The sequence below is a fragment of the Micromesistius poutassou genome, assembly GCF_964030765.1.
Source record: "Micromesistius poutassou genome assembly, chromosome: 24".
NCBI classification, from domain to species: domain Eukaryota; kingdom Metazoa; phylum Chordata; class Actinopteri; order Gadiformes; family Gadidae; genus Micromesistius; species Micromesistius poutassou.
This window is the reverse complement of record NC_140294.1, coordinates 2,605,108-2,623,149: the sequence shown is the minus strand read 5'-3', so window position 1 is coordinate 2,623,149 and position 18,042 is coordinate 2,605,108. Positions and strand designations below refer to the sequence as shown.

Below are 18,042 nucleotides of genomic sequence, written 5' to 3'. Positions count from 1 at the left end.
TAAGGAGACAAATGAAGATACATTGAGTACACAGAAACAAAAGTATCCAGAAAGCTAAAGTTGAAAGCAAAGACTTTGAAATTAGTACATATTGTTATATCTGATTACAACAAACACAGTGTTTGTGTCTGTGCACGTTTGTGTGTGTGAGTGTGTGCGTGGTGTTTGTGTGTGTAAGCGTTTGTGTGAGTGTGCGAGAGAGAGAGAGAGACCTAGATATTCAGCAGACGAAGTTTGAGAGAGAGTGAGAGCGAGAGAGTGAGAGAGAGAGAGAAAGATTGAGAGATAAGAAGAGAGTGTCTACCTTTCAACTAAATCCAAGGTCCCGACTTTGACCATTATTCTCATTGAGGCTGAACGGAGGAAGAGTGAGAGACAGAGACATAAGAGAGAGAGAGAGACAGAGACAGAGGGACACACAGAATGGACTCCTTTTAATTGTTTACATTTTTAGATGGATATAGTATCATGATTTTCATTATTTACAGACATTTTCTCTTTTAATTTTTGTAGCATATTACAATCTCTTATGTGCTTCGGCATTAAACATATCCCATGCCATTTAATAACTTTGATTTGACCTGAGAAAGAGTAACAGATAGAAACAGAGAGACAGAGACAGAGAGAGAGAGAGAGAGATAAAATCTGAGGAGAGAGAGAGAGAGTCAGAGGAGAGTGAGAGACAGAGAATCAGAGGAGAGAGAGAGGGGGAGAGAGAGAGAGAGGGAGCGAGAGAATCAGAGTAGAAAGAGAGAGAGAGAATCAGAGGAGAGTGAGAGAGAGAATCAGAGGAAAAAGAGAGAGAGAGAGAGAGAGAGAAATGGGCCGCATGGCGACGGAGATGGTGGCGTTCCTCCTTAACGTGTCGGGCTGGATCCTGGTGTCCTCCACGCTGCCCATGGACCACTGGAAGGTGTCCTCAGTGGACGGCACCGTCATCACCACGGCGACCTTCTGGTCCAACCTGTGGAAGACGTGTGTGACCGACTCGACCGGCGTGTCCAACTGTAAGGACTTTCCCTCCATGCTCGCCCTGGACGGTGAGTGTGTGTGTGTCTGTGTGTGTGTTTGTGGACAGGACAGCGGGGAAAAAGACGGTTGTTGTTGCTGTGTGTGTGGTTTTCCTTCTTGGTGGGGGGGAGAGTGGGGACTCTGTTGTGTTTTGGCTTCTGTGCACTTTGTGTGTGTGTGTGTGTGTGTGTGTGTGTGTGTGTGTGTGTGTGTGTGGTGGTTGTTGATAATGTGTTATTGTTGTTGTTGTGTTGTTGTTGTGTGTGTGATTTTATTTATCTACTTGGTAGGGTGAAAGCATGCACTTGGTGTGTGTGTGTGTGTGTGTGTGTGTGTGTGTGTGTGAGAGAGAGAGAGGTTTAAAGGGAATGCCAGTGTGTGTGTGATGTTTAAAGAGATGGGATATGTGTGGGTGAGTTTGTGTTTATGTGTGTGTGTGTGTGTGTGTGTGTGTGTGTGTGTGTTTGGTATCAAACTGTGCCTAAGGTTTATTAATGTAATGTATTAGTATGCCTTCATGGACTTGGGCAGTGAAGACGGATAGGAAATTGGTTTGAAAGAGAGAGAGAGTCTCAGCAAGTGGTAATCTCAGCAAGTGGAATGAAACCCGCTGTCATCACACGACATGTTGCCTACGCAGTGAGCACACCACCATGGTGAGCGCACGTGTGTGTGTGTGTGTGTGTGTGTGTGTGTGTATGTGCGTGTGTTTGCAATGGCGGCTGTTGAGGTCATTGATAAATCATATATCAGATGATGTATCAATCACAAGATGACACACTGTCTACCAGGATGACAATAATAATAATAATAATAATAATAATAATAATAATAATAATAATAATAATAACAAAAATGTGGTTCTGTTGTGAGTGTGTGCATGTGCAAACGCGTCCATGCGTTCGGTGTGCGCGTTTCCTGATAATAATAATTTGGTTCTGTTGTGTGTGTGTGTGGCCCCGTGTGTGCGTGTGCAAACGCACACACTCTATGCGTTCGGTGCGCGCATTCCCGTTGCGCGTCGATCTACGGCGAACACTTGTTTTTCCTCGGATGAATGAGCGCCATTGAAAACAACCAGGGAAGGGGAACTCTATACGCCTCGTAAAGTGGAATGTGGCCGCTCTCCAAGCACCACCACATCCACCCAAGGCCAGCGCAGGGGCACAACTTACCCGCTAACGAGCCCGGCTTCTCGGACACAAAGTGGCCCCTAATTCACCCGCTCGCCGCAATTTGAGAAAGGCTCAACGCGAGGTAGAGTCGAGGTTCACCGGAGCTTCCCCGGTCCCCAAAAAAGTGAAAATGTCAAACGGTCCTTATTTACCAACTCCCCCCAGTTCACAGTTGGTTACAGGAAGTGACCTTCAAAATCTCCCCCGCACAGCTCGCTCGCTCGCTCGCTCTCTCTCTCTATCTCTCTCTCGCTCTCTCTATCTATCCTTCCCTATCTCTCTCTCTCTCTCTCCCCCTTCTAAAATAAAGTTAATTTTACTTACTTTTTTTTTGTTGCTCTTTTCTCTTCGGTCCTTGTCTTACTCTCTCCCCTCACAACTCCCCCCATCTTACTCTCTCTCTCTCTCTCTCTCTCTCTCTCTCTCTCTCTCTCTCTCTCTCTCTCTCTCTCTCTCTCTCTCTCTCTCTCTCTCTCTCTCTCTCTCTCTCTCTCTCTCTCTCTCTCTCTCTCTCCACAGCCTATATCCAGCTGTGCCGGGGGCTGATGATTGCGTCCGTGTGTCTGGGCTTCCTGGGCTGCTCTCTGGCGCTGGTGGGCATGAAGTGCACGCGGATCGGGGGCTCGGACCCCGCCAAGGCGCGGCTCACCGCCCTGGCCGGACTCCACTTTGTCCTCTGCGGTGAATGGGGTCCCCTCGCTAGCGCTCGCACACACACACACACACACACACAAGAGTACATTAATACACACACATATGCACACACAGATGCATCCATGCATACACACACACACACACACACACACACACACACACACATATACACACACACACACACTAACACACAAGTACACACACACACACACACACACACACGCACACACAAACACACTCGGCCACACTCAAATACACAAACATACACACACACACACACACACACACACACAAGCACAAAGACACCCACACACAAGCACACCCACACACGCACGCACGCACACACACACGCACACACACACACACGGACACTCACACACCCACACACACGCACACACACACACACACACACACACACACACACACACACACACACACACACACACACACACACACATTCATAGACACATCTACATACAAGACCTGTAGCCCCTGTAGTGTCTGACCAACATTTAACATTTTCATGGCAGTCAATTGAATATGTGAATTATATATGGTTGTTTTTGGTTATGGTTTTGACTCCCAAGACATGTATGCACTCAATGTACGCAGTATACCTGCCCATACTGGCAGGTCCTGCTTTTAATTTTTTCCTTTGGAATACAGTCATAGCAATTGTTATCGTTGCTATGGGAATGGAATTCCGAATGCTGAAATTACCTTGGGCTACATTATGCAGGAGTGTCACAGACGCAGACTTCCTCGACTGGTTTAAGCCGAATCAAAGTGGATCATGTGTTTTCCTTCTTCTTCTAGGGCTCTGTTGCATCACCGCCTGCTCCATCTACGCTCACAGGATCACCACAGACTTCTTTGATCCTCTCTTCGTTGCACAGAAGTAAATATTTGCCAATTATTATGCAATAATAATTTGTATTTTTAATTGTCTTCTTTTTCAACGAGGTTGCATCTGTTTAGTTTGTTATTATTTGTTATTGTTGCAATTGAATCATTCATGACACATTACATTACATCATTATCGTTACTATAATCATCATTACCGTTACCATTTTCATTAGCATTACCAACGACGTTAGCATGATGACGCATTGGGCTGTGGTCACTGTGCAGGTTTGAGCTGGGGGCCGCGCTCTTCATCGGCTGGGCCGGCTCCGTGCTGTGTGTCCTGGGGGGCCTGGTCTTCTGTCTGTCCCTGTCGGAAAGCTTCAAAGTCAGGCAAGCTCAATCGATCAGTAGATAGGTCAATCGGTCAATCGGTCAATAATTGACTTGAATAAGGATTTTAACGGTATTTGTTTAAGCCTATTGTCCTATTGTCCTGGAAAATACTCAGTTTTAAGGGTCTTTCTTGGGAGATTTAATGGCATGGACACAATAAAGGGAATGACTCTGATAGCCCTTAGAGCCAGGCCTCTGTTTAAAGAGTGCTCTTGTCACAGTCAGGGCTGTGCAGTGACCCCCAAACCAACTCTGACCCCGAAGAGAGACATGGTTCCCGAGGTGAACGGCATGATTTTCTTTTTAATATCCATTATGACATGACTGTCTTCTTTGTTTCAGTTAAATAACGACCGCAATTATCTATGTGAATGTCACCTTGGCAGCGGGGGCAAGAAAACCGCTGCGGATAAAAAACAGTTTGCTGTCAAGGTAGAAAGGAATGGAAATGAATAGAATAGAATTTAAAAGAATGAATTTTTATTTTTTTTAAGTATTTTAACCATTTATTTATATTTGCGCTTTCATTCATTTATAAAATGCGTCTTAGCGCTTGATAGCGGAACATCCTCAGCGCAGTTCGTCGAGGCAAAGGTTTCACCTGTTTGTACCCGTTTTGTACGTTTGTCTCAATTTGAATCGTAACTTTGACTTTGACAAAAACAGACCATTATTCTTTCTTTTTCTTGCCTTTTCCTTTTGTCCAGTAGAACAGAGTACACCTACGGCCGGCGGGCGTCGTTTGCGACCGCCGCGCGCCCCGTGAACGGCAGAGTCTTTCACGCGGCGACGCAGCGTGCCCAGCGGGACTCGCCGCGGAGGTTTGAACGGAACGCCTACGTGTGACGGAGGAGGGCGCAGTGACGGGGGACATCGATCAAAAACAATTTCAGAATTTCAGAGTGAATTTCAGAGTTCACAAAAATTGCCGCAAGCTCTCCCTAATAACTCATAACAATTTCCAGAACAGGAAAAACGTTTAATAAGTTAGGTAAAGTAGTAAGCCTCAACTACTTTTGATTATTGGGTTATGGGTGAGCTCCGAAATACCGTATTTTTAAACAGGGATAGGAAAGTGGGCCATGAGACTAAAAAGGTTGGGAACCCCTGATCTAGTGACTAGTGATTAGGGTTGTCCTAAAGGTTAGGGGGTGAACCTGTAGTCATCCTACAGCAAGATGCCCTAACCCTATACCTGCTGCTTAACGCCATGTAGCCTATCTATACCACTTTATTGATAATCATTTAGAAATTGTAAATTTTTTCAATCCTTTTACTCGATATCGCAACGTTTTTTTTTCTCATTGTTTGTACGTTTTAATGTTTCAACTGTGAATAAAGTTTTATAAAACATAATTTGTGGCTATTGACTCTTTGGATGACAACTTAAAAAAAAACATATTTAAATACTGAAATGCACCAGTGAAACCCCTGTAAAGTCAACGCACCTTTTCGGTGAAGGATTTGTATGGATTTAGTGGGTCAGGTTTCCTTCACTACAAAACCAAAGTGCCCCTATGAGAAAAGTCTAAAACAGAAAGATGGTTTCCTCCCTTCCTCGCTGTGTCCCTCTGACCTCCAGGGGTCATAATGTATCACTAGCACTATCTATCACCACCTGTTGATCAATACCAAGTCCCCCGTCCCCCGTCCCCACCTGCCCCTCCCATGTCACACAATAGCACTTGCCCCCCATGGCGAAAATACTGCATTTACCTGGTCGCGCAGGGTATGGTTTCCCTGCTCCCTGTCGCCCGCTAAACAGGGATCGGGTTTCCGGATTGTTCCAAGGAGAAGGAGCAAGGGGTAGTTAAGATAATGGTTGCATTGTGCCGTTTTTTTTTTCTTGGTATATGTTTCCAAGAGGAAGGATAATGACACATTAATAAACACATTACATTGATTGACGCATCGAACGCCCAGATTAACATCACCGGAGTCTCCAAATACGATTTTGATGACAGGTTTTGGTCGGCTGCGATTTCCTTGATTCACGCACCGCAGTGGCCACTAGAGGGCAGCGTGTCCACACTTTAACGCAACTATGACCTTATAGTTGCACACGAAGTCACCAACAGGGCTGGATTAGTAGCCCTAGGGCCCAGATCATAATCAAATAGTCAACATACTTCGCCCCCCAGACAGCAGGATAAATAATTAAATAGTCCAAACATTTTGCACAGTCCTGTATTCATCAGAACTGGAAGTGTGGTGGTGTATAAACACACACACACACACACACACACACACACACACACACACACACACACACACACACACACACACACACACACACACACACACACACACACACTCTCTCTCTCTCTCTCTCTCTCTCTCTCTCTCTCTCTCTCTCTCTCTCTCTCTCTCTCTCTCTCTCTCTCACAATCTCAATAGCAGATAATGTCGTTTGAAATTAGTTTTTTTTGCCTCTCTTCTCAAGTGTTATTCATTGTTTAATGAGTTTTGTTGTGTTTTGTTGTGCTCCACATGACACATGACAAAATCCTGCTGGAGAGTGCCTTCTTTCTGTAAGACTCCCAATGCGTTGGGGGGCTCAATGAGGGAGGAACCAGTTTTTGTTCCTCAATAGTTCCTCAATTTGGTTAATTAAATCATGCTTCTTGTGATGGACGACAAAGCTTTTTTCTTACATTCCTCCAAGCTGCTGGCTCAGGAATGTATGTTATAATTGCTTCTACCTAGTCCTCATCAAAACGGTCCTCTTTAATGTAGGCTACAACAAAGACCACTCCACAGAACACTCGCCAACTGGTTCGGACCACTAGCTTTGGCGCCCCCTAGTGGTCGCAACAAGTAGTCCGAGTGAGCGACCATGGTCAGTCGACCGACCTCTGAATTGGCTACAACCGCTTCTCTCAGGTGTTGTGCAGTGGTATGCACCCCTCGTGCAATGCACTTTTTATTGGTTAGAAGACCAAATAGGCTACGATAGGCCAGAACTGTTTTTGAAACCTGTACCTGTCCCTAAAGTCAGAAGGGAACATGCAATTAAAACAAGGACGGAGCACACAACTTAATTGAAATGATTGAGGTTTATATGGTTGATATTATTTACACTAAGTAATTCTTAAATCAATAACAAGCAACATACACACACTAACACACACACACACACACACACACACACACACACACACACACACACACACACACACACGCACGCACACACACACACACACACACACACACACACACTCTCTCTATTTCTATCCCAGCAGAGGAGTGTCTTCGCCTCGGGAAAGTTTCTGATGAAAACAGCACCCCTCACACACACTCAAGCACACACGTGCACACACACACACACACTGCACACACACACACACTGCACACACACACACACACACACACACACACACACACACTCACGCACACTCACACGGCCACACGCACATACACACACACACACACACACACACACACACACACACACACACACACACACACACACACACACACACACACACCATTCGCCTTATACACTTTAATCAACAGGGGGGCCCATTCGCATCACGTGGCACAATACTGTCACCACAGCCAATCTGTCCCTACTTTACTTATAAGCCGGGGTCGTGAAACATCTCTTTCATGGACGCTCCCTGCAGAAATACGTCACGTCCATCAACCCCCATACCCTAATAATCCCCCCACTGACGCATTTAAGTCCAGTCATGGCGGCTCAGAGAGCATGGGCCGACGGTCTGAGCCTCAACATGAGGCCCCTCAGTCTAGGCCTTCAGCAGCCTCATAGAAAAACACTGGGTGTTGTCTGGCCTGCAGCCAAGTCAAGGACCAACGTCATGGTACTGTAATAAGATCAACATGAGCCGGTAAGGGCTTGTCAAACTCAATGGCTGGATGAAGGAGTTGTCATCTTGGCAGAAAGATTCAACAGGTCTGAATAAGTCAATCATATCCTGTTCAATTATTGTACAATAAGCTGTTTAGGCTGTCGCCCAATCAGGGCCATTGCTAAATGTCACATTGAAAATTTTAATTACACAAAAAATATTATACAGTAAAATATTTGTCAGTCACCCACGCCACTATGAGAAACTTGATGTTTGATTTCAGAGTGCCCCAAAAACCGACCAATAGGATGAGAGCAGGCGCATCTAATCCCTTGTTTTGATAACCCGAGCCGAATGCTGAGGCCTACAGTTTCGGCCTATATCTTAACTCCACATCTCCAGCCGTGATGGTGAGGGCCGTGAGAGCTCGGCACACCGCCGCCTCTCACACACACACACACACACACACACACACACACATACACACACACACACACACACACACACGCAGCGGCCTGCAACAGCACACGGTCGTTTAAACACCACACTCGGCGCTCCCTGTGAATCGCTATGGACTTCCAATGACCAAATTAGGAGTTAGCAAGGCGAAGAGAACTCCGAAATACAAAGAAAAACAGCAAATCTGGAGCAATCGTGATTCCTTGGCAACGTCAGCCAACACACCGCCCCCCCTCTACCCCCAAAAAGAGACGAACACCTCGAGGGGTTCCCAGCAGCGATGAAGATCCGTGTGGTCCAGATCTGGGGGTTCCTGATGACAGTGCTGGGCTGGATCTTCGTGGCCTGCACCATGGCCATGGAGGGCTGGAAGATCACCTCCATCGGGGGGATGGGCGGCTCGTCCATCATCAAGGTGGCCTGGTTCTGGTCCAGCCTGTGGCGGGCCTGCTTCACCGACTCCACGGCCGTCACCAACTGCTACGACTTCCCCGTGCTCTGGTCCGTGGATGGTGGGTGAGACGCGTCTGTTTTCCGTTTGTTGAAAAGTGTGTTCTAAAGGATCTTGTGAATTTTTGACCCAGGGCATGCCTCGATGAATTATAGACACAAGAAACCAATAATATAGTTTTTATAGACATTTAACGAAGGTCAAATTGCCATCGGCTATTGGGTTCACATATGTGGTTGAAGGATGAGTTAAGTAACTCTTTTATGTTATTTTAGGTTTGTGTAGGTTTTTTTGGGGGGAAAATGTTTACAGTGAAGGGACATTCATGCAATGTGGGCACACAGGTTCAGTCCATAACATCTTCCCATACATAGTCCTATACCTATCCTCCTGGGTCTGCCTTTAGTCTCATACTTCGACCTTGTTCTGCAACACCCGTTTTCTTCCCCATCACTGAAATGTCCTTCCCTCTGCTTCCCCCTGCAGGCCACATCCAGATAGTGCGCGGGCTGCTGATGGGGGCGCTGTCGGTGGGCGCGCTGGGCTTTGTGCTCAGCATGATGGGCATGGAGTGCACCTTCCTGGGTGGGAAGGAGAAGCCTAAACACAGGAAGGTCTACGCAGGGGGATGCTTCCACGTACTCAGCGGTAAGCGGCTGGGAACGCAGAGGATTCTGAGTGGTGAAAATATAATAGGTGTCTGACCCAGAGACATGAAACAACCCAGTTGTACATTTGCCATGTTTTTTTTCAATTCAAATTCCTGGACCGGTATTTCATAATCCACTCCAGTATTTGGAACAGGTGGACGTCCCTGACTCACTGTGTAGGGAAGGGGTTGTGGGATTACATGGAACATGGACTTTTCCTAATCCTAGCAAAGACTGAATATTGCTAAAACACAAATAGCTGCACCCTCCATTATTATTGTTTAATAATAAAAGCTAAACCCATAATAAAGTTAAACCAATATTTGCTCAATCAGAGGTTTAACTGTATTTTTCAAAATCTTTATCAAATAGTTTTTTCTAAACGTATTATAACGACCACATGTAATTCAGAAATCTGAAGCGAATGCCTTTGTGAACCTCAGGTATCCTGTCAACGTGTGGGTATGTGGTCTATGCCCAGTACGTCTCTGGAGAATACTTCAACCCCCATTTTGACGGACTGAAGTAAGTCGAGCGGTCATCGTCTCGTTGGCTCAATGAATCATATATTGCATTGTTAAACATCTCTCTCTCTCCCCCCTCTCTCTCTGTCTCACTCCCTCAATCTCTCTCTTTATCCCTATCTATCTATCTATCTATCTTTGTTGTTAAACATCTCTATCTCTCTCCCCCCTCTCTCTCTGTCTCACTCCCTCAATCTCTCTCTTTATCCCTATCTATCTATCTATCTATCTATCTATCTATCTATCTATCTATCTATCTATTTTCCACTTCTGATTATCCTTCTCTATCTCCCCTCCCCCTCTCTCTCTGTCTCACTCCCTCTGTCTACCTCTCTTTATCCCTATCTATCTATCTATCTATCTATCTATCTATCTATCTATCTATCTATCTATCTATCTATCTATCTTTGTTGTTAAACATCTCTATCTCTCTCCCCCCTCTCTCTCTGTCTCACTCCCTCCATCTCTCTCTCTTTATCCCTATCTATCTATCTATCTATCTATCTATCTATCTATCTATTTTACACCTCTGATTATCCTTCTCTATCTCCCCTCCCCCCCTCTCTCTGTCTCACTCCCTCTGTCTACCTCTCACTAACCCCTCACCCTCACCTTTTCTACCTCTGTATATCCTACCATCTCTCTCTCTCTCTCTCTCTCTCTCTCTCTCTCTAGGTTTGACCTGGGCACCCCTCTCTTCCTGGGCTGGGTGGGCTCTGCGTTTCACATTACAGGCGGATGTTTTTACCTGTGGGCCTCATGCAAGCCGCTGTGTGGGGGACAAGTGACGTAAGCGTACCCGCCCACACACACACACACACACACACACACACACACACACACACACACACACACACATAAACACAATTATTGTAGCTCTTCTTTTCCTCTGATATGAAAATCCTGTGTTTCAAGTTTCCGTGTGCGTGTCGTGTTACTTTGTTGTGATGTACGAATTCCCACGATGCACCTCACTACCACTGATAATAATTCCTATACTCTGCACTCTGTCCAGTAAGTTGTTTTTTGAAAGAAGGTGTGCAGCACTGCCATTTTTCTAGTTGTGCCCTTTTGGATAAAAGGTTCTGCTAAATGATTCAATGTAAACATCACATACATGTTACCATGGTACATCGCTTTGCTGTGTATAGTTTATAATTCTCAGGGACACACAAAGTTAAAGCTAGGGTAGGCAACTGATTTAGAATACTCTGACAAAAATTGAACAAATCTGGCATCTGTGGCAGGTTGGAAGGCCTACCTCTCTGTCTACGTGCCAACCTGTCTACCTCTGCGCACTCTGCCTGTGCTGTCTCATTGCCCATGACCGTAGTCTTCCACAAGGCTAGGCAGACTTGTTGCTAAAGCTAGTGAGCTAGTTGCGTGTTTTGGGGGTGTGGCTTTTGGGGGAGATAGGCCTGAAGGGAGGGGTGGGATTATTTTGGTTGGATACTTTCTGAAACTATCTCACTGATTTCTCCAAATTTCCTACCCTAGCTTTAATGTAAGGATAAAGATTGCCGAACAAATAAAAAAAAGATCCCCGGTTATAACAGTTGGACTTTCCCCTTGAAGGACTATCGTGATTCCCGCCGTTCCTGAGCTTCCTGAGACAATCAAGTCCACCACGGCCTTGTCCACCGTGTCTGAGATCCCATCCAAGAGCAAGGTCTCCCCCTCCACCTCCTCCTCCTCCTCCTCTTCCTCTTCCTCCACCGCCCGCTCAGACGTGTCCGGGATCTCATCAAGGGGAGAGCGTTCCTCCGGGTCTTCGAGATCTTCCAGGTCTTCCAGGTCTTCCAGGTCGGCGGGGCGGCCCTCCCGGTCCCGGTCCCGGGCCACAGGGTCTTCGGCCTCGGAGTCAGGGCGCACATCGAGGTCCAGCCGGTCGTCTCGCTCCAGCGGGGCTGGGGGCGGCGGCCGCGCTGGGATGGTGTCGTCCATGTCCGACGGGTCCAGGAGTGACCGCATACCCTTCTTGAATACCAACTACGTTTGAGATATCTTCAAACCGTGTCTTTATACCACCGGGTGTGAGTGTGATGAGCTGTTACAAGCCGTTTTTTGAAAATCTGCTTCTTCTGACATCACAAGTGGGCGTGACCACCTAGATTTATGACGGATAGATGAGCAACGTTTGATGCAGTCCACTGGGCAGGCCGGTAGATCTATCCAGCGTACATCTAGGTGGACACGCCCACTTGTGATGTCAGAAGAGGCCGATTTTCAGAACGGCTTGTAATGGATAATCACACTCACACCTGGTGGTATAATGTGTCACCCTTTAAGTACAATAGTGAGTAATGACGATACAAGTTCTCTCCAGATACAATTGTGCATTTTTTGTTGAATCTGCATTGATGAATCTGCATTGATGTATGGATATTGTTTTTGCTTGATCAATTAGTTTGTCAATTGGGGTTTATCGGTTTTCTATTCAGTCATTTCTGTTCATTCCGTCCTGGGGGATCATGAATGGTCATCTTTACTGTATTTTTTATCAATTCCTCAAACATTCCTTCAATCTTTACTCCACCTTTTGCCCTTTAACCCCTGCTCATCAGTGGTAAACCAAAGAAAATGTATCTATATAGCCACTAAATTATTTATTGTAACAGATACCACCAAAATGTAGATATATTTTTGATATTTATATTTTTTTGGCCCATTAACACATAAGGAACTGGTTCAGGAATAGACATGTGTAGATAGGTAGTGTCACAGCACTATTACATTACGTATGCGTTAATGTAAATAACACGGTACTGTGTTACTAGGATTACGATCTAAAATGCCAGCCATGTGGAAAGGTTTCTCCACAACGTAATATATACGCAAGGATCTTGTTTGACCCTACAGCCTAATGCTTGAATTGGTTTAATACAGAAGATATCAATATTAGGAAGCTATTGGGAATCTGTACTTTCTACAAATCTACCAAAGATTTTATGGTATATATTGGTTTGCCATTGATGTATGTACATAAATAAAAAAATAAAAAATATCCAACTCGTCTTTTGTGGTCAAATGTAATATCATCTTTGATTGAAAGTGTATAAACATCGTAAAATCATAAAGTCATCAGAACCCCCAGGCTTTTTTCTATCTAATCAACATTAAATGCTTGAGTAAATCAACAGACTAGCCTTTACATGAAGAACACCCTATTTTATGTGTAAAGTTAGCCTGGTTATTACCAGACCAAGCTCAATCGCAGGGTGTAAAGTGTTAGGACCAGCCACAATGATCATGATATCAGATGATATCCACCACAATATAACAAGCCTTCACATCTGAGGACTTTCTGAAGCGCCAACTGAGGTGGGTCCTCCTTTAGGCCTGCAACAGCAGGGGAGAGCAGCTCAGGTGTACCCTGTTAGCCCTACCGAGGTGACTGACACAAAGTAACCCTGAAAAATAATCTTCTGGCTGCGTTCCTTCCGCATACTTTTTTTTTTTTTACCTTTTAGTACGTACTGCACTGCAGCTAATCTTACAAAGTACGTAGTGTTGCACACAATCTGCATACAATTGGGATATACAACAGATGATTTCACTGATAAACACCTTTAGTGCCACCCATCAACTTTTACAGGCTCAGTCGATGTGACGTATCTTGTGCTGCACAGAGGATTCTGGCGCAGAATAGCCTAAAGCATGCTAGCTTGCATACTGCGAAACGCGACCGGATGTAGTAGGCTACAACATCCTGGTATTTTTGGCATACTGCATTTCCAATACTATGAATTAGGACATACTAATTGTTTTGCTGGTATACTAAATAGTATGGTAGTATGGGTATTCGATCAAAATGGACAAAATGGAATGACATTGTGCAAATTGAAACGGCAAATCGACAACACTGGCTCTTTGACTTTGTCTCCTTGTACTTTTCAGGGTATGTGATGATGTGGGGAGTAGCGGTGGGATGAGGGGCCTCTCAGGCCTAGGGGCCACACCAGAGAGGAGGACTAAACTCCCCTCTGATTTACCCTTAAATAATGATTTTATTTTTTGCAATTGACAATTTATCATTAATTTGATTGGATTTTTGTTATTTTGTTTTTTTGTTCCTTGACCGTTTGGATACTGTGAATTAGACAGTGATGTCATCTTCAAATAAACATGGGGCATGTGAAACTCTTGCTCTTAGCATGAAATTTGAGAGGGGTTGGCTACAGTTACATTTAAGAGGACATTCCCGCTACCACTCGTGGGAAAGTGTTTGGTCAAATGCTTACTGGGCAAAAACGTCCAAAAGACGTGATGAAGGCCGACTGGTTTAACCACCGCGCATCAGCATTTTTACGCTCAATGCCTGATCTCAGTTTTTCCCAGTTTGACTTGTCTTGAACAGATTTTACAACTGCCTTCTCTCGCCATTGTCCCCGGTCTTTTTCATCCATTAAAACGCGGTAGCAATTTCCAGATTCCACTTTTTGTTGCTGTTGGATTTTATTCTATTTGATCCGGGGTGGACGGCCACGATGAAGTACAGAACCGTGGTGATGTACCTGGAGGTAGGCTGCTTCGTGTCGTGTCTGTGCGGCTGGGTGCTGGTCTGCTCCACCTTGCCCACAGAGTACTGGAACTTCTCCGAGGTGGGCAGCACCGTCCTCACCACCGCCAACTACTTCTCCAACCTGTGGATGGACTGCATCTCGGACACCACGGGCGTCTCCGACTGCAAGTACTACCCGTCCATGCTGGGACTATCTGGTAGGAGTCAGACGTGGGCCGGTCCTCACTGTTTATCGGGCCAGGATTAGGTGTCAGTTGGCCTCAATTCTGTGATTAAATAGGCCCACCAGAGACGTTTTACCTTTCTTTGTAAAGGTAAAACGTCTCTGGTGGGCCTATTTAATTTAATTTAATTTAATTTTAATTTAAGTCGCCTTAAACATGAAAAGAAGAGAAGGAAAGCGTGAAATGAGCGGTAGGCATTATCAGTGTTAAAAATGCATTGGAGAGTTAATTGAGCCGTTTACACTCGTTTTTTTTATTCAATAAAATTGATGGAAAATTTAAAATTAGCCATGAAAAACGTAATGACCTGTAAATGAATTCTTCGGTTCAAATCATTTTGTGGGTCTACTTCAATGGTGGTCATAGAACTTGAGCAAAGACATGTTCTGATTTTTAATGAAACAATGATTTCTTAAAGACATTAACAACAAATTGGGTATTAACAAAGGGAAACAAAGGGGCTCTTCTAAGGGCCTGGATTAAGGGGGCCCCTGAGAACTCGAATGCTTTTAATTAGAAAGGCTACCGGTTAGTGATTGGGTTTTACTACATGTCAACACTCTCCTCTTATAACCCCCCCCCCCCCCCCCACCACCCTCCTACCCCCACCACCCCCTTCCTCATTCAAGTGCTTGTCCGACATTGTACTGCCATTGGCTGAGGTGGCCCCTCATTACGTCAGTAGATCTACATCTATATATCTACGCCCCTGTCGATTGGTTATTGTTGGTGTGACGTGCTGTTACAAGTAATGTTTTTTATTTGCAGTGTCATTACAAATATCGATTTTTGCCCATTGGTGTATGGAGGCCCCCCCTGTGCTTATGGGCCAAAAATACTAAACTAGGAAACTATAGTAGCATACATGAAACGGTGAAATGAATGAAGTAGGCATTTAATAAATAATAAATAAATATATATATATATATATATATATATATCCCTAATCGAATTACTTGTATATCCTTTCCTCTTTTTTTTTAACTTATATAGCGCTCAGGGTGTATTGTGTGGGTCGGACCATTCGTTCGCTTCCTCAACCGTCTTGTGTCCTCCAGCGTTCCTCCACGCCTGCCGCGCGCTGGCCGTGGCGTCCGTCGCCACCGGCTTCTTCGGCGGCGTCCTGACGCTCGTCGGGATGAAGTGCACCAAGATCGGCGGCTCGGAGCTCGCCAACGCCCGGGTGACCTTCGCAGGAGCAGTCACTTATTTTGTATCAGGTAAAACAAATCGAAGTGTTGCATATCACACCCACCTGTGACTGACAAGCAATATGGGTTCCCCGAACCAATCAGGAAAGAGAGGCCCGTCAAAACCAAATAGGAACAGATATTCTCACAGTGCATTTAACTCATTAATAGCTGATGGATGGCTAGGCCATTTCTAACAAATCACACTCAAATAGAGCTCTTAAATCTTACCTTTAACACCTTTTAATGGAGAGCCAGTGGGACAGCTGTGTGACGAGGTGACGCTTATAAATAAGCAGGTGACGTCACAGATCATGCATGCAATGGCACTTTTTAACCTTTAGAGGGAGTCATTTACAGTGCAAAACCATCTTGAAGTAAAATTGAGGTTTAAACCCTTTTTGTTGCTGTTTTGCACGAATAACTTAATGAATAAAGTTTGATTGATTAATGATTAATTGATTTACTGATTAATTTATTCATTCGTTTTTGTTTGTCAAAACATTGTTCTTCCTCTATCGTAGTGAAATATACAAGTAAAATCTGCAGTATAGGCCTATCAAATATAATCCTATAATTTTCTTCCTCCTAGGTCTCTGTGGGATGGTCGTCTACTCACTATGGGGTAACCGAGTCGTTAGTGAGTTCAGGGATCCAAACTTTGTTGCACAGAAGTGAGTAAGGTGTTGCTTCCGTGGGAAGCAGTCATTTGACTGAACTTTTTGTTTTCTGTTTGACAGAAAACAGAAAGGTCATAAAGCTAACTTGTGCTGTATTTTTTTATAAAAAACCCTCACACTCATGCCACCCAGCTAGCCAAGCTAGTTCGCTCAGTTAGCCAGTAAGACAGGACTTAACACTGTTATGCAGTTTTTCTTAATTCTGTACGTCTCCCGACTCCTAACTCCTAACTCAATTGAGCCTAACTGGCTCAATTGAACACATGCAAAATTTAATAAAAAAAAACAATCAAAGAATAAGCCATAGTATAATATTTATTAATATTTGTTATTCCAATGGAAATTCCAGCCATCAACACGCTCTCCTAACAGACTCGCTGTGTGCTGTCTCTGCGGGTCAGGTTTGAGTTGGGGGCGGCGGTCTTCGTGGGCTGGGGGGGGTCCAGCCTCCTGCTGGTTGGAGGGGGCCTCTTGAGCTACCTATCTGGCAGAGAGGGCCTACACTTCAGGTAAAACGACCAGTTTAACATTGCAGCTTACCATTGATTACTAAAGTGCTTGACTGGGTGCTTTTATCAAAAGAAAATGACTGTGAATTCAGAAACATATACTATATTTTTGGACTATTTTGTGGAGTTGCTATTTAAAACACACCAATAATCATCAGCCTTTTAAATGAGTATTATTTATTATTATAACTTCAGCAATCTCCGGTGACCCCAAATGCATTTCCCCTATAGTTTTGGTAACAGTGTTTTACTTTGGACATAGGGGATCGAACTGAATACCTATTGGATGGGAGTCGAACACCCTACATGCTAATCACAAAACTCATCGTAAAAAAACGCCCTCTTTCCGTTCCTCCAGTAGCGGCAAGGATCCGCGCAGGCCCGTAACATACGCCCAGGCCCGCTCCAGACGGACGTACGCCACGGCGCGGACCAGACGGACCTACGGACCACCTCTGTTCTACCAGGGCCGTGACAGCAGGGGGGTCCGCACCACCAGGACCACCAGGACCCCCGGGACCACCAGGACACCCAGGACCACTAGCCAGCCCAGGACCACTAGCCAGCCCAGGACCGTCCCCTACCTCGGGAGTGAGGAGTTCGTATGATGGTCGCAGCCGATTGGTCAGAGACTCTTTTTTTTTTTTTTAAGCCTTTTGTAATACTTATTAGTGTTGTTGTATGAACTGGACTTTTGTTTTTTTTTTGCACTGTTTTTGGTTCTTTGTGTGTCAAGAAAGGTTCCAAGATTGTCGGTCTGTGTTTTTCTACTAGCCCTAACTTACCCTTACCCTTATTACTTATTTTAACCTCAAACCCAAAAACATCTTATCTTAATGTCAACCTGATTTATATGAATTTAAACAATAACTTAGTTATCTCCTAATCCAACACTACCTGCCTAACCTACCTAAACCCAAATCCAAACCTTCAATTCCTGGG

At 44.9% G+C, this 18,042-nt stretch overlaps 3 protein-coding genes across 3 annotated transcripts; all 3 read left to right on the top strand.

The window, feature by feature from the left end:
* Window positions 1-820: 820 nt before the first annotated feature.
* Window positions 821-4,925, top strand: cldn10a (claudin 10a; the record flags this gene model as incomplete). The annotated part of the gene is made up of 5 exons (XM_084487969.1): window positions 821-1,040; window positions 2,706-2,867; window positions 3,657-3,738; window positions 3,972-4,076; window positions 4,790-4,925. 5 exons carry the CDS (start codon window positions 821-823, stop codon window positions 4,923-4,925), a joined length of 705 nt encoding a protein of 234 aa, XP_084344095.1.
* A 3,705-nt stretch (window positions 4,926-8,630) lies between these two features.
* Window positions 8,631-11,974, top strand: cldn10e (claudin 10e; the record flags this gene model as incomplete). Its single annotated transcript, XM_084487786.1, has 5 exons — window positions 8,631-8,862; window positions 9,288-9,449; window positions 9,895-9,976; window positions 10,651-10,764; window positions 11,551-11,974. The coding sequence occupies 5 exons, from the start codon at window positions 8,631-8,633 to the stop codon at window positions 11,972-11,974; spliced, it is 1,014 nt and encodes a 337-aa protein (XP_084343912.1).
* Window positions 11,975-14,462: 2,488 nt separating this feature from the next.
* Window positions 14,463-17,708, top strand: LOC311369760 (claudin-10-like; the record flags this gene model as incomplete). Its single annotated transcript, XM_084487968.1, has 5 exons — window positions 14,463-14,694; window positions 15,780-15,941; window positions 16,504-16,585; window positions 16,993-17,100; window positions 17,459-17,708. 5 exons carry the CDS (start codon window positions 14,463-14,465, stop codon window positions 17,706-17,708), a joined length of 834 nt encoding a protein of 277 aa, XP_084344094.1.
* Window positions 17,709-18,042: the final 334 nt, after the last annotated feature.